Source organism: Elephantulus edwardii, unplaced genomic scaffold (assembly GCF_000299155.1).
Source record: "Elephantulus edwardii isolate Elephantulus edwardi_28Jun2011 unplaced genomic scaffold, EleEdw1.0 scaffold00273, whole genome shotgun sequence".
NCBI classification, from domain to species: domain Eukaryota; kingdom Metazoa; phylum Chordata; class Mammalia; order Macroscelidea; family Macroscelididae; genus Elephantulus; species Elephantulus edwardii.
In genome coordinates, this window is record NW_006400023.1 from 1,386,724 (window position 1) to 1,402,534 (window position 15,811).

At 46.8% G+C, this 15,811-nt stretch overlaps 2 protein-coding genes across 2 annotated transcripts in view; both read left to right on the plus strand.

Annotated features, from left to right (window-relative positions):
• The window catches only part of THEM5 (thioesterase superfamily member 5), a 7,444-nt gene extending 3,481 nt beyond the window's left edge, over positions 1–3,963 (plus strand). Inside the window, exons 4-6 of the mRNA XM_006900073.1 lie at positions 3,086–3,196; positions 3,494–3,618; positions 3,920–3,963. Of these exons, the coding sequence (XP_006900135.1) occupies positions 3,086–3,196; positions 3,494–3,618; positions 3,920–3,963 (280 nt within the window). The remainder of the gene's footprint in view (positions 1–3,085; positions 3,197–3,493; positions 3,619–3,919) is intronic.
• Positions 3,964–12,840: 8,877 nt separating this feature from the next.
• On the plus strand, positions 12,841–13,905 carry C2CD4D (C2 calcium-dependent domain containing 4D). Its single transcript, XM_006900074.1, has one exon. The coding sequence runs from the start codon at positions 12,841–12,843 to the stop codon at positions 13,903–13,905; it is 1,065 nt and encodes a 354-aa protein (XP_006900136.1).
• Positions 13,906–15,811: the final 1,906 nt, after the last annotated feature.

Sequence of the window (15,811 nt, forward strand, 5' to 3'; positions counted from 1 at the left end):
AAAGTCATCTGCTTCTGAAAGGTCATAACCTCGAAAACCCCACAGAGCGTAGTTCGACTCTGCATACATAGGGTCTACATGGGCCTGAATCAACTGAACAATGAGAGAGATGTCAGCATCTCTGCAGAGGCCATGAATTCAGACTGCCCTCTCCAAACTAGTGAGAGTCTGTGGGCAGAGGAGGACAATCCACGGTTGAGGCCAAGCACAGTCAGACTGCGTGGGGTCAGAGAAGATGGTAAGTTCCCTAAGCAATGGGGAACCAGCCAGGAAGCACCCTGTAGAAACTTGCTAGTAGGTCCCCTGCCTGGCCAATGAGAACAAGGAAGGAAGAACAGGCCTAAGGTTTTTCCTTTTTTCAAGTAGTTTTGGAATGTGTTAGGAAAGGAATGCTCAGAAGTACTCATAAAGCTTCACTTTTTTTTTTCATTTACAATGGAAAATGAAGGCTCGGAAAGATTAGGTTAGGTTGTCTAAAGGAACAAAACAGTGACTAGAGTGTGTGTGCATGTGTATGTGTTGTTATGTGCCGTCAAGTTGCCTGCAACTCATAGTGACCCTATGTACAACAGCTCTGAACCCTGTTCTATCCTGTGCCACCCTCATTGTCTCTGTCACACCTACCCCATTACCCCAGTCACTGAGTCAATCCATCTCATCCAGGGTCTTCCTCTCTTGTTCGGTGGCCCTACCCTTCCAAGCATGACGTCCCTCTCAAGTACTGGTTCCTCTTCACAGCATGCCCAAAATATGTCAGATGAGGCTTCAAAATCATTGCATCCAAGGAGCAACCTGGCTTCACTCTCTCCACCATGAACCTGATTCTTCTCCCAGCAGTCCATTGTATAGTCAATACACTTCTCCAGCACCACAACTCAAAGGCATCAATTCTCCCATAATCCTTAGTCATTGCCCAGCTCTCTGATGAATAGGAAGTAATTGCAGTCTTAGTCTCTAGACTGACATCATTGCTTTTGAGTACTCCAGAGAGGTCCCTGACAGCAGATTTTCCCAATGCAATTAATCTTTTGAATTCTTGGTTGCTGGTACCAAGAGTGTTGATTATATAAACAAAAAATTTCATATAACACACTTCTATCAAGTCAATTCTGATTCAGAGGGAAAAGTAAATCTGCCCATAAGGTTTCTGGGGCTGTAAATCTTTAGAAGATAGACTACCTCATCTTCCTCCTAAAGAGTGACTGGGGGTTCGAATGGCTGACCTTTCCGTTAGCACCCCTGCATATAACCAGTTGAGTTCCCAAGGTTTCTTATCAATACATAGAGCATTCTTTTAAGGAAATGGCTTATGATGTAGTGGAGGCTGGCTTGCAAGACCTAGATATATGGGTCAGGAGTCAGGCTGGAGGCTTCTCTTGACTCACATGGTCGCAGTGGTTAAAGGGTCCCAGATAAGTCAGTCAGGTGGAAGGCTTCCGGTTCAAGCCATAGCTGAAAGTTCATATACACCAGATGTAGGCTATACCCTGAAGGAACTCCCTGTGTATCAGATCATCAGATGAAGGATAATTACATAATACTGAGACTTGTGGCCTAACCACGTAGACCCAACATTACCCATCACATGAGCAACTTGTTCGAGATCACACAGGAAGAGTCAGACCAATGTGGTTTGGTTCCATGGCCCCTTGCTATTTCCACCAAAGGCAGTGCTGGGGTGAGGGGGTGGAGGAGGCCCAGTAAAGAGGGGTGGCAGGTGCAGGATGGTAACTCATGGTGGGACAGCAAGGCATCTGCCCTGGTCTGTGCAGGATCAGGATCAGACTGCTTAATGACAGGCATTTAAATTGGGTTTGTGTTGTTTGCACTCTAAAGTCTTTCACATTTCCCCCAATGAATGAGGAGTTCTGACTAGTAAGGCTAGAAGAGGTTCAATCCCCCCAGCAGAGCCTCAGAAGGAAGCCCTGTTAACTACATGCCAAAATCATAACCATTGAAAACCTCTATGGCAGAGTTCTCCTTGGGCACACAGGAAATTGCCATGAGTCAAAAATAACTTGATGGCAATTGGCACCCAGCAGAGGAGTAGCTCTGGCATGAGAGTCAGCTTACACAAGTGCAGGTGAGAATTTTCTGCATTTTAAATAAAACCAGTGTTTGCTGTATCCTGTAGAAAGGTGAGCTTCCTGCAGGCTGCACTGGCATGGCCTTGCTGGTATTGCATTTGATTAAGGGAGCTCTGGTGGCCAACGAGGGTGCTCCCTAGGAGAGGCCAGTTCTTGGGGAAAACCCATCATGTTGGAGGGTCATAGAAAGAAAGGAAGCTATCAAGGAGATGGACTAGCACAGTGACTAACAACGGACTCGAGTATATCAGAGATGACAAGGACAGCACAGGACAGGGTTCAGATCCATTGTTGCTATGAGTCCTCATCAAACGGAGGCACCTAACAACTATTGGCCCAGCTGTAAACTGCTGTACTGCCAACACAAAGGCACATACATGGTTCAAATCCAAACAGCTGCTCCATGGAAGAAAGATGGGCAATCTCTTCCATGCAATTTACTGCCTCTGAAAACCCACAGGAGGGCCAGTTATGATTCCATTCCACTCAATGGTATATAACAACAATAACATTGCACTTCGTAAGTTATAAGGTACAGTTAACACTCATCTGTCTTGAAAGGCAGGCCCAGTACTTGCCCTGGTAATGGTGACGGTGAGACACAACCCACAGACATGCTTCAAAGATGGTGACAAAAACATCTGGGGGTTTCTGTTCCTTATGTGAGCACAGCCTTCCAAATAATGGCAGTTATGGCCCCCAGGGCTTTCCCATTAACTCCATGGGTGGGGGTGGGGTGGGGGGTGGATTTCTTGATGAAATAAAAGAATTGCCTCAGTGGTTGCTAACACTGGAGAAAAGCTTGGTTGGTCAGTTTTGACTAGTTTGATCAGACAGAAGCCAGATCTGTGTCTTTCCTGTTCTGCTGTCCTGAGGCTAGAGATATGGTTTTGGCAGGATCTGGAGAAGTGAGATCAGGGGTCGTTCCGACCCAGGATGAGGAAAGGCTCCATGTGCAGCGAACCCCGGCTGTACCTTCCTCCCTGCCCCTCCTTCAGGTTTGCTCATGGAGGGTCCTTGGCAGCCATGATGGATGAGACCTTCTCTAAAATAGCCTACCTGGCTGGAGAGGGACTGTTCACCCTTAACCTCAACATCAAGTTCAAAAAGTAAGTGCAGAGCCTTAGACTGTTAGCCAAGGTCATGGGATTTTTCATTCCTGAGAGGAAGGCTACTCTCAGCAGTTGGGATACAGGGACCCTACCTGGCACTCTCCTTCCTCCCACTCCCACGCAATCCCTCTAACCTCTTGTCCAGAATGCAACCTTCTCTGGGAGCTGAAGATGGGGCCTGAGCCCAGAGCCACTTATGAGCCCTTGATGCGGTGAACGCAGGAAGGGGGTGGGCAGTACCAGGGCAGGGGTGAGGGCTGAGTGAGAGATGGGCTAAGCCAGCTGCCCCTTCAGACTGATCCCTCTGGGCTCCCTGGCTGTGCTGAATGTTGAAGTAGAAAAAATTGAGGACCAGAAGATTTACATCTCCTGTGTCGCCCAGAGCAGAGATGAGCAGACGGTTTATGCCAAGTCTTCAGGTAAGAGGTCCTCAGCCTCCACCCTTATGCTCTGCCCTGTCCCTACCCACCCCAGAACAAACGGAAGGGAGGAAGAATGCTAATGACCCAGTCCAGAACTGAGGGCCAGTGTTTTAGGGCTGGGACATAGGTAAAACGTGGAGAAAGCAACTAAGACTTTTTAAACATATCTCGCTCAGCCTGTCCCACACAGCAGGGTCCTCATAATGGGTGATTGGGAGTAACTTGCCCAGAGTGCCCCATCAGCTGCTACCCTCCCACCTGCCTCCGGCCACTCAGCAGCTGTTTTTCTCTCTTGCAGCTGTTTTCCTCCAGCTGAAGCTGGAAGAGGAGCCATCACAGTAATGGTCACTGTCTTTAGGAGAGCCCACCTCTGACCCCACTGACCTAAGACCAACCACCGGGCGGTGAGGGGGACTCCAGGAAGCAAATGATGACATGAAGGAGAGTACTCCCCTGTGAATAAAATCTTACAAGCCACATTTTTCTGTCCAAGATCCTTCTGTTGTTGGACATTTAATCAGTGCAGAGCCTCTTACATACCCATTTCCCCTTCAGCACCAACAGAATACAGTGACCGAACAGCAGGTACCAGGTGAGATTTGAGGTGCTCACTAATGAATGGAAGAGAATAGGGGTCAGAAGCAGTGTGCAAAGAATGCTCCCATCACACTCCTCCCACTCTTACCTGCCATGGATGCAGTGAAGGCACAAAACGGGGAGGAGTCAACATTAGGAAAAAGTTCAGAAAAGGCTTTATAGAAACAAGACATTGTGCTTGAACAGACTCTCAGAAGTTAAACTCTCAAAATAACTATGAGGTATCATCTCATCCCAGCAACAACAGAAAAGTTCAACCAGGGCAGCAAATAACAAATGCTGGTGAGGTTGTCGAGATTTTGGAACTCTTATTTACTGCTGGTGGGACTGTAAAATAGTACAATCACTATGGAAGATGGTCTGGCAGTTTCTCAAAAAGACATTTTTTAAAATTTTTTTTAAAAAAATTTAGAAATAGTTCTACCAGGAGCTGAGCGCAGGGGTCTTGCTCTGAAGCTGCCCGGCAAGCTGACACCAATTCCACAATGTAGTATGCTGTTTGTTCCTGTTTTATCTTTTTTGTAAGTTAGGCTCAAAACAAGCAACTCTAGGATTTTAGGAAGTTGTCAGAGATTGTTTAAAACAATTTTTCTTTAAGTGTGATTTTCTTTTCTTCTGGGCGTCCTACAACTGTGATCATTTCTCAAAATTCCTTGGAAAATAAAATACCTGTCAGTCTGAAAAAAAAAAATTTAGAAATAGCAGGGAGCTCTGGTGGCCTAGTGGAAAGAAGCTGCACTGCAATCCCAGAGGTACACAGTTTGAATCCACCAGATGCTGTGCTGGAGGAGGGGCAATCTCCTCCTGTACCAGTCAGATGTGATTTGACGGTACACACACACAAAATAGTAAGATAAAATACTTAAAAAATAATAAAATAAAAATTTAGAAATAGAAATGCCATTTGTTTGACCCAGCAATTTCACTTTTGGGAATATATTCTAAAGAAATCACAGCTAAGACTCAAGCAGATGTATACATACCCATGTTTATTGTTGCATTACTCACAATGCAAAGAGATGGAAGCAACCAAGCACCTATCAACAAACGAATGGATATATTATGCAGCATAGAAAAACAATTAACTCCTAAAACATTATACAACACAGGGAAGCCTGAAAGACATTATGCTGAGTGAAATATCTCAATCACAAAAGAACAAAAATTGGGGGGAGGGAAAAAAATAGGACAGACATGGGGATTGTTGGGGAGAGAATGGGAAAAGAATGTATAGAGAATGAACACTACATTAGAACAGATGAGGAGAAGAACTGTCTGAAAGGAAGATATGAGTAGACATTATATGTACAACAACAATCTGGAACAAGGTGTGTATTGTGGGATAGGCTGGGTGAGAGAAAAGGAAGGGAGGAAGAAAATGTGCAACAATGAATTTTTTTAAAGTTAATTTTATAAAACATAATGCATAGGAATTATTGTATGAAACACAATGTGAATGAATAATAGTGTGAAACATACAAACTTTTTGAGCAAAACAATATAAAAGAAAAAACTTTTTAAAAAAGTTAAATGCTTTGCACAAGGCAGGCTGAGGTGCGGAGTAACATCCAGTCAGAGGAAGAGTAAGAGCAAAAGTACTCAGAGGTGGAACTACACGCTGATTTTGGAGCAGAGCGGGTGCTGAGGAGGGCAGGAGAAGGTAGGTTTACATGTTACTGTGATGCTGAGCAGGTTACAGCAGAACTTGGAAACTCAGAAAAAGAGGCATAGGCATCTACTTCTGCAAACCAGACAATAGTCCTATGCCACCCCATCATGGATGTGGCACAGAACTAAGCAGGATATTTCCTCTTGTGCCCCAGGGGGCCTTGAATCATGCAGGTGTAACAATAAAGATAGGCAGATCAGCAGGGATAGATAGACCATGGGAAGCTTCATAAGACTATAAGGCTTAAAGTCAACAAGGAGAAATTTCTGAAAGAGTTATAAAGTTTTTCTTTTGGGAACATTGACATTAGTGGCAGTTATTGTTATGTGCCATCGGATCATCTGTGACCCATAGTGACCCTATGTACAGCAGCTCTGAACCATGTACTGTCCTGAGCCAGTCTCTGATCCTGACACACCAACCCCCATAACCCCAGTCACTGTATCAATCCATCTCATCAAGGTTCTTCCTCTCCTGCACTGTCCGTCCACCCTTTCAAGTATGATGTCCTTCTCTAAGCACTGGTCTCTCCTGGCCACATGCCCAAAGTATATGAGACAGAGCTTCAAAATCCTAGCCTCCAAGGAGAAACTTGGTTTCACCCTCTCCATGACAGACCTCTTTGTTTTCTTGGCAGTCCATGGTATGTTCAAGACTCTACTCTAGCACCACATTTTGAAGGCATTGATTATTCTTCTGTCATCCTTAGTCATTGTCCAGCTCTCTGATGCATGGCAAGTAACTGCAAAGACAATGGCCTGTATTAGGCACACCTTAGTTTCTAGACTGACATCATTGCTTTTCAGTACTCCAGATAGTTCCCTGATAGCAGATTTTTCCAATGCAATTGATCTTTTGAATTCCTGACTGCTGGTGCCCTGAGTGTTGACTGTGGAGCTGAGCAAGCTGTAATTGCTAACAACCTCAGCCTCTATCTATCATGGTGCTGCCAATTGGCCCAGTGGTGAAAATCTTTGTCTTCTTGATGTTGGGCTTGAAGACTACAGTCCTTGACCTTCTGCAGCAAGCACTTCAGGTCCTCTTCAGTTTCAGCAAACAAGGTTGTGTCATCTACATAATGCAGTTAGGGATCAACAACACTGAAGTCAGGAGCACTAGTTAGGAGACCTGTGCATGACTTTACACTAGAGCAAGTTAGGGACTGATATGGGTTAGATCGGGGAAGACAAGACAGATGGAAAACATTAAGAAAAATTATACAGGAATTTGTAACAAATTCTGTATCTAGTAGGCTTAAAAAAATTTTTTTTAAATTAACGTGTGTGTGTGTGTGTGTGTGTGTGTGTGTGTGTGTGTGTACCATCAAATCAGATCAGATTGCCTCTCCTTCTCCAGCAGAGCATCAAGTGGTTTCAAACCGTGTACCTCTGGGACTGCAGTGCAGCTTCTTACCAGTAGGCCACCAGAGATCCCTATACTTAGTAGACATTTGAAGGGGATCTGTCTTGGTTTAGCAAGTGCTGCTATCACAGAGGCACTATAACTATCATTGGCAAAAGAAATGTATTCTCTCCCAATTTAGGAAGCTAGAGGTCTGAATCTAAGTGACGGTTTCTCCTCTATCTCCCTTTATCTATTTTTCCTCTCTTTATCTCCCTCTATCTATTGCCATTGCTTTTCTCCATCTCACAACACTTTGCTGGTACAGTTGTCTCTCGATATATATAGTTAGATGCTACTGAGTTAACTATGATTCATAGCAACCCTGTGAACAATTGATCCAAACCCTGTCTTAGCCTGTGCCATCTTCATCATCTCTGATATACTTGAGCCTTTAGCCGCAGCCACTGAGTCATTCCACCTCATTGAGGATCTTTGCCTTTGCTGATCCTCCACCTTTCCAAGCACAAGCTCCTTTTCCAAGGACTAGCCCCTCCTCACAACAAGTCCAAACTATGTTAGATGAAGCTTCACTATCCTTGTCTCCAAGAAGCATCCTAACGTCACCTTTATCCAGGATATATTTGTTTATTCTTTTGGAAGTCCATGGGATATTCAATACTCTTCACTACACCTCAAAAGCATGGACTCTTTTTTCAGCCATCTTTTGCCATCATCCAACTTTAGATGTATAGCAAGTGACTGAAAAGACTATGGCTTGAATCAGGTGTACCTTAGTCTTCAGTTGATATCATTACTCCTTAAGACCCCAGGGAGGTCCTTGACAGTAGATTTTCCAAATACAACATGTCTTTTGATTTCTTAACTGTTGGTGCCAAGGGTGTTGATTGGGAATTCAAATTAGATGAAATTGTTGAAAATTTTAACCTTTTCTCTATCATAATATTGTTGATTGGTCCAGTGGTGAAGATTTTTGTTTTCTAGAAAGAGAATTGATGCCTTTGAGTTGTGGTGCTAGAGAAGAGTGTTGAATATACCATGGACTGCTAGGAGAACAAACAGGTTTGTCCTGGAGCGGGTGAAGCCAGAATGTTCCCTGGAGTCAAGGATTCTGAAGCTTCGTCTGACATACTTTGGGTATGTTGCAAGGAGGGACTGGTCCTTGGAGAGGGACATCATGTTTGGGAGAGTGGAGGGACAGCGCAGGAGAGGGAGACCCTCGATGAGATGGATCGATTCTGTGAGTGGAGTGGTGGGAATGAATGTGTTTGAGACAGAGAGGTTGACACAGGATAGAACAGTGTTTAGGGCTCTTGTACACAGGGTCGCTATGAGTCGCAAATGACTCAATGGCACATAACAACAACGTTGAGACATAATTAATATTTAAAATTGTAGTCTTTTAAATTCTGCAGTAAGTGCTTCAGGTCCTCCTCACTTTCAGCAAATAAAGTTGTGTCATCTATATAACACAGATTGTTGAATCTTCCTCAGAGGCCACATTCTTCTTCATAAAATCCAGCCTATCAAATTATTTGCTCAGCCCACTGACAGATATTGAGAAAGGATAATGCACAGCCTTAATGCACATCTTTCCTGATTTTAAATCATGCAGTGTACCTTTGCTCTGTTTGGACAACAGATTCTTGTCTAGGTATAGGTTTCTCATGAACTCAATTAAGAGTTCTGAGATTCTCATTTTTCTCAGTGTTAGCTATAATTTGTTATGATCCACAGCATTAAATGCCTTTGTATAGTTAATAAAACTCAGATAGACATTCTTCTGGTATTCTCTGTTTTCAGCCAGGATCCATCTGACACCAGCAAAGATAACTTTGTGCCATGTTGTGTTTGTTGTTGTTGCTGCCCTCGAGTCACCTGCAACTCATAATGACCCTATGTACAACAGCTCTGAAGCCTTACCTATACCAGTCTCACTGACTCCAACACGCCTATGCCCTGGTGCCACAGCCTCTTCTAAATCCAACTTAAATTTCTGGCAGTTTTCTGTCGATACACTGTTCTAGTTATTTTTAAAATAATCTTCAGCAAGATTTTGTTTGTATGTAATATTAGTGATATTGTTTGATAATTTCCACATTCTATATGGTCACAAATTTTGGTGATAGGAATAAATATAGACATCTTCCAGTCAGTTGGTCAGGGAGCTGTCTTCTAAATTTCTTGGCATAGACTGGTAAGTACATCCAGAGAGGTATCTGTTTGTTTTATTTTATATACATATCTATACTATTATATATATACACACACATATACATAGACATACATATATTTACATATACATACACATACATATATATACATATAAATATATATAAAATGATAGGGATTCTTCTGCAATGAGGAGAGGATAAAATAGATGAATGGGACCTTCTAAGAATCAAATCTCTATGCATATCCAAAAACTTCTCCAACAGGGTAAAAAGAGAAGCCACAGACTGGGAAAAAATATTTGGAAATGACATGTCAGACAAGGGACTTAGATCTAGAATTTATAAAATACTCAAGCACAACAACAAGATAAAGGTAAATAACCCAATTGAAAAATGGGCACAGGATATGAACCGACACGTCAACAAAGACATTCAGAGGGCAAACAAACACATGAAGAAATGTTCAAAATCCCTAGCTCTAAGAGAGATGCAAATCAAAACAACTATATCATCTTACCCCAGTAAGAATAGCAAAATTTAACAGAACAGCAAACATCAAATGCTGGCAAGGTTGCGGAGAAACTGGAATCCTTATTCACTGTCGGTGGAAGTGTAAAATGGTGCAAACACCATGGAAGGCTGTATGGCGCTTTCTCAAAAAGTTGCAAATAGAGATACCATTTGACCCAGCAATTCCACTACTGGGAATATACCCTAAAGAGACCATAACTGACATCCAAGCAGATATATGCACACTCATGTTTATTGCTTTGTTCACATTAGCAAAGAGTTGGAAACAACCCAAGTGCCCATCAACAAACAGATGGATAGAGCAGCTCTGGTATATTTACACAATGGAACACTATGCAGCATTGAAAAACAAGGAACTCATGAAATATGCAAAATGGATGACCCTGGAGGACATTATGCTGAGGGAAATATCTCAGTCACAAAATGACAAATGTTGCATAGGGCCACTACTGTAAAACAGAATTGACATCAGGTTTGAGGAAAGAAAGAAAAGGACAGGGAGAATGATGTATATTGCATTGAAACAGATGAGGGAGAGAACTGTTTAAAAGGGATATATGAATGGGTATTCTTGTCATTACAGAAGTCCAGAGTGAAGGCTGCATAGTGGAGTGGACTTGGGGGGAAGGACTGCATAGCAATGAAAGAGTTTTTCTTTCTTTTCAAGGAGAAGAGTGAACAGGGAGGGAGAAAAAGTGCAACAATAAATGACTGGAAACCCTAAGTCTCTGTAAACTTTAATTAAAATTAATTTTAAAAAATTATAGGGATTCTTTTCCCTGTGTCCATAAGAATCATACCATTTTTATAACCTTAGAGCCCAGAAGAGTGCCTCACACATAGCAGGTGCTCAGGAACTGATATAAATGAATGAAAGAAGCCACAGAATTAAACTGTCCTGAATTCTTCCCTACCTCTAAATTTAAATGTAAGCCAAACATTATTGTCAGATTGATTTTTTTTTAAAAACAAAAAATGTGCCATCAAGTTGATTTCAACTCACAGCAACTCTATAGGACAGACCAGAATGGCCTTGTAGGGAGACCTTCTACAGTGGAGCAGCAGAGCTCTTCACTGCACCACCAGGGGTCCCCCACACGGATAGAAGCATCTCAGTGAGGGACTCTAGATCTGAAAGATGAAGAGGGAAGCACTCACAAGAGATTATACGGCCTGTATTAAAGGTCCCAGGGCGAATGAGTTTGCTGCCTTTGAGACAGAAGGGTGGTGGTCCCAGCTGCAGTGCAACAATAATCTTCTCCAGAGTGGTGGCCGAAGCTTTCTAGGATCTGCCTGAGGTGGGGGAAACATCTGTTTATGCTAATAGGACAGGCTTCTGCTAATAATGGGGACCATGGCCCTGACTGTCAGAGCCCACCTCCATCTTCAGCACCTCTATGTCCAAAAACACTGAGCCTGGCCACAGTGTACAGAGAACTATTCTTTGCAAGTCGCTCTGCCCTAGGGCTACTAAGGATGGCCTGGCAGTGTGCTCCAGAATAGGCCAAAAGGAAGGGCCCTGGCAAGGGCCCTTTTGTGAAGAGGCTATTTGTGTGGCCATGATTGTAAGCTTCACCTAGGAGGACTGAGGTGATGCCAGTGCTGCAGGAAGGGGTGTCGGGGCCCAGGGGTAGCCTTCTCTGTATTTACTGCACCCTCATACCCACTCTCCAACCAGCCCAGGCCAGGATGCAGAGCTGGCCCAGGGCTGGCAGAAGTTACGAAGGCTGGTCAGCTTGATGGCTGAAGAGACAGAACCGTGTTTATCCAGGAAAAAGAGGTCCGACGTAGGCAGCAGAGGTCCCTGCCAGCTCCTCCCAGGACTGCGCTGGAGAAGTAAGCTCGAGAGGAAGCGGCTCCTTTTGGGGCACCGATTGCTCTGGAACAGAAACCAGGACCCTGCGGTGGCCCACAGGTGAGGTCTGCACTCTAGGCGCCCCATTCTACCCACCCTGGCCGCTATCCCAAGCTCCTGGAATGTGGTGCAGGGGGGCAGTGAACACAGGGCAGCGAAGCCTTCTAGAGCCGTGAGAGCGCTCTGTGGATCGCCAGAGAATCAAAGCTGCCTTTGTGTTCCGCAGTTTCCAAGGAAGGAAAGGAATGGAGAGTGTGAGGGGCGGCCCAAGGGCCTGGTGGGCAGCGGACTAGATCAGGTTAAGGGATCAGGGATTCCGTTCCTCCCAGAGGTGCGTCTCCTTGAACCTCCAGGTGCCCTCCGTGTAGCAGCAAGTTGTGCGGTGAGTTTGCTTCAGGCTTGGAGCGGCTCAGAAAAGCAAGGGAGGAGCCAGTGGAGGCAGGTGGGGCCGGAGGCCCAAGGATGGCCCTGTCGCGAGAGAGAAGTGCGCGCGGGTGGGGAGGGAGCTCCGAGGGGCTCCAGACAAGTCTTGTCTTCAGAATGGAGAGGGAAGGGGGGGGACTGAGACTTCTCAGGGCCTCGTTGTCCCTTAAGGGTTCTGGTGTAGTACACGCAGGTTTGGGCTATGGATCTGTGTTTGTCCCTACAAACCTTTGGGTAAAGCAGGTGTTGTTCCATTTATTCTAGTGGGTGTGTTGTGTCAACACTAAACAGGGGTGAACAGGAGCATCTTTAGTACCTGTAAGATGTTGTGTACTGAGTGTCTGAGACCTGGCTCTGAAAATGTGAGTCTGGCTCTGGGCTCCCTCTATTTCTTCCAGCCTCTAAACCTAGCTCCCCTTTGCCTTTCCTGTTCAAATAAAGACTGGGCACCCTGGCCCCTTGAGGAGAAGGCATGGCTGTGCACAACGTGTGCACCCTCCTGGAATCACTACTCTTCTCTCCTCTACCCAGCCCTCCAAACTGAGACCCAGGATTTAGACTCTGTCGCCTTCGCAGCATTCCCATTTCCATCACTCTCTTCCCACTGCATGTGGCTGTTGAAGAAGGCTGGCTACACCGTGGGGAGTGTGGACTCCGCACCTCAGTGGGTGCCCTCCAACTTGTTCCCCAAGCGCCGCGCACCGGGCCCGCCCTCCTGTCCCAACATCCTCACTCCCGACCGCATCCCGCAGTTCTTCATCCCGCCGCGGCTCCCAGACCCAGGCGGCGCCGAGCCTCCGCCGGGGCGCGACGCGGGCGGGCGAGGCCTCCCCACCGTCTGCTCGCTGCCGCACCTGGCGGGCCGCGAGGGCTGGGCCTTCCTCCCCGAGAGCCCGCACACGCGCCGGCGCGAGTCCCTGTTTCACTCGCCGCCGCGCGCGCCCGCCGAAAGACTCGCGCCCACCGAAGGGCTCCCGCCAGCGCAGTCCCGGCTGCACGTCTCCACTCCGGACCTGCGTCTCTGCCGGGCCCCCGACAGCGACACGGCCTCGTCGCCCGACTCGTCGCCCTTCGGCTCCCCGCGCCCAGACCCCGGCCAGCGCCGGCTGCAGTCCCTGTCCCCGGAGGAGGCGAGCTCGGCCGACACAAGCCCGTACGCGCCGCGCAGCGCGGGGCCGCCCGCGCCGCCGCTCTTCCACCTGGACTTCCTGTGCTGCCAGCTGCGGCCAACCAAGGAGAGCGTGCTGCGCCTCGGGCCGCGCGGAGGGCAACTGCGCCTCTCGGCCGAGTACCCCGCGGGGCCGCGGCGGCTGCGGCTGCGCCTGGTGAGCGCGGAAGGCCTGCCCGGGTCGCGGAAATCCTCCGGGAGCGGTGGCGGCGGCTGCTGCGTGGTGCTGAGGCTGCGGCCGCGCGTGCGACCGCGGGGCCAGCGGAGCCGTGTGGTCAAGTGCAGTGCCAACCCCATCTTCAACGAGGATTTCTTCTTCGACGGGCTCGGCCCGCTTGACCTCCCCAACCTCAGCCTGAAAGCCAAGGTGCTGGACAGGGGTGCCGGGCTCCGCAGGGACGTGCTGCTTGGGGAATGCGAGACGCCCCTGATTACCCTGCTGCCCCCACTGGGTGGAGGACTAGCTCCCGGAACCTCTCTGGCGCCCACCCACCTCAGCCTCTAGATTAAGCGACTGACTTTTTTCCCCCAGGATTTCTCCACTGGATTCTTGAGTGATCATTTCTTTCCATTTGCCCATTATATATTATTTATTTTTGCTAATAAAATGGCTCTCTTCCTCTCTTTGGCAGTCTGCCCTGGCCCTCTTGTCCGCAGATAAAATGGATGAAGGAAGTTCATTCCGATCTTCAGAGTTGGAGCAGACCTGAAAGCTGGAGCTTCTCAGACTGAAATGAGAATAACCAGGCATCAGATGTCCTGAGTCCTGGGCGAACTTGTTAAACATGCAAAATCCTTGGCTCCCTCTGGAAGACATCTGGGCCAGGAGTGTCCTAGAGTCATGGCCCAACCACCTCCCCACCCCTTCAGAGAGCCCTCCAATGACTGAGTCACTCAGTGACTCTTAGATTTTCTTGTATTGAGTTTCTTGTATGTCTCAGTTTCTTGTGTTGAGACACCAATACAAGCTACCTTCCAGGGGCTCCTGGGGCTGCACTGGGGAAATGAGCACAGAAGCCTCTGGTCCCCATATTCACACTCACTTCTGCCCTACACAGGGGATGTCATATGAAAGCACTGGGCCCTCAAGGCGTCCTCTCTGTCTTGTTTATCCCCACCCGTGCCAGCCTAAGGGCCAGGGTGGGGAGAAGCAATAGCACCTGAGTGAGAGCTCAGTAGTGTGAGGCCAGAGCAGTGCTGAATGTGAGAGCTGTTCAAGGAGTGCTAGAAAAAAGGCTGTCCAGCAAGTAGGAACAGGAGGAAGGTAGATAAATATCGGTCAAAACTGTGTTTACCTCCTACCTGCATGTCCCTGACGTCAGCAATGACCTTCTCTCTCCCCATTCCTTCCCTGAAGCTGGTTCCTCTTGGCTCAGGCCGGGCTTGGAGGACACAGGGATCGAAACAGGCACTGGGCCAGGCTAGCTTCTTCCTCCCTCCTCCTGAGGCCCTATCTCATTTCCCATGGTGCCCTCTGTGGCCACAAACAAGAGCTGAGTCTGCTGCATTCTGTAGCACTTGGAGCAAATTACAGTTCTATTCTTTAGTTCCTACTCCCTCTCCAGGATTAGGTCCCCACCAAGAAGCCCTTAGCCAAAAAACCTTGCTCCAGATGTCCAGCAGGTGGTAGCATTGGTCAATAATAAGTACTAACAGCTGTACAGAGATCCCCCCCCCCACGCACCCCATTAACAACTGTGATTAGCTATTTCTTCCTTCTAGCCATTCCTGTAGTATTGTTATCCAATATGACCTGGGGCTCACTATTATTAAGGGGTTTGAACTCAAAGGGTCTGGTTCTAGAGTCCTCTCATTCAATCACTTCACAGTATTATCTTCAGAGTCCCATCCACTCCCCTCCATTCAATTCTAATGAATGCAAACCTTCCATTGATTTCTAAGGCTATAGATCTTTATGGAAAAACAATATCTTCCTTCTTGCGGAGTTGCTGGTAGATTCAAATTGAAGCAGCCAAGGAATAATGCACAAGGCTACCAGGACTCAATTCAGAGTCCTTGGACTGTGCAAAAGGTTAATGTGCTTGGCTGCTGACCAAAGGCTTGAGTATACCCAGAAGTACCTCAGAAAAAAAGGCCAGGGAGAATCTATTTCAAAATATTAGCCATTAAAAACCCAGTTTCGTTTAATTTTTTTTTTTTTTTAATTACTTCAACAGCTCTGTTATAGCCTCCTAACCAGGAGACACCCTAAGATGATAATGCTCCAGTCTTTAGAGTATGCCAGTTTGAATACACATATATGAATACTGGAATGCCGGTGTCTCTCTGGAGACTAAGGTGCGCCTGATACAGGCTATGGTCTTTGCAATCGCTTGTTATGCATCAGAGAGTTGGACAATGACTAGGGAGGACAGAAGGAGAGTTGATGCTTTTGAGCTGTGGTGCTGGAG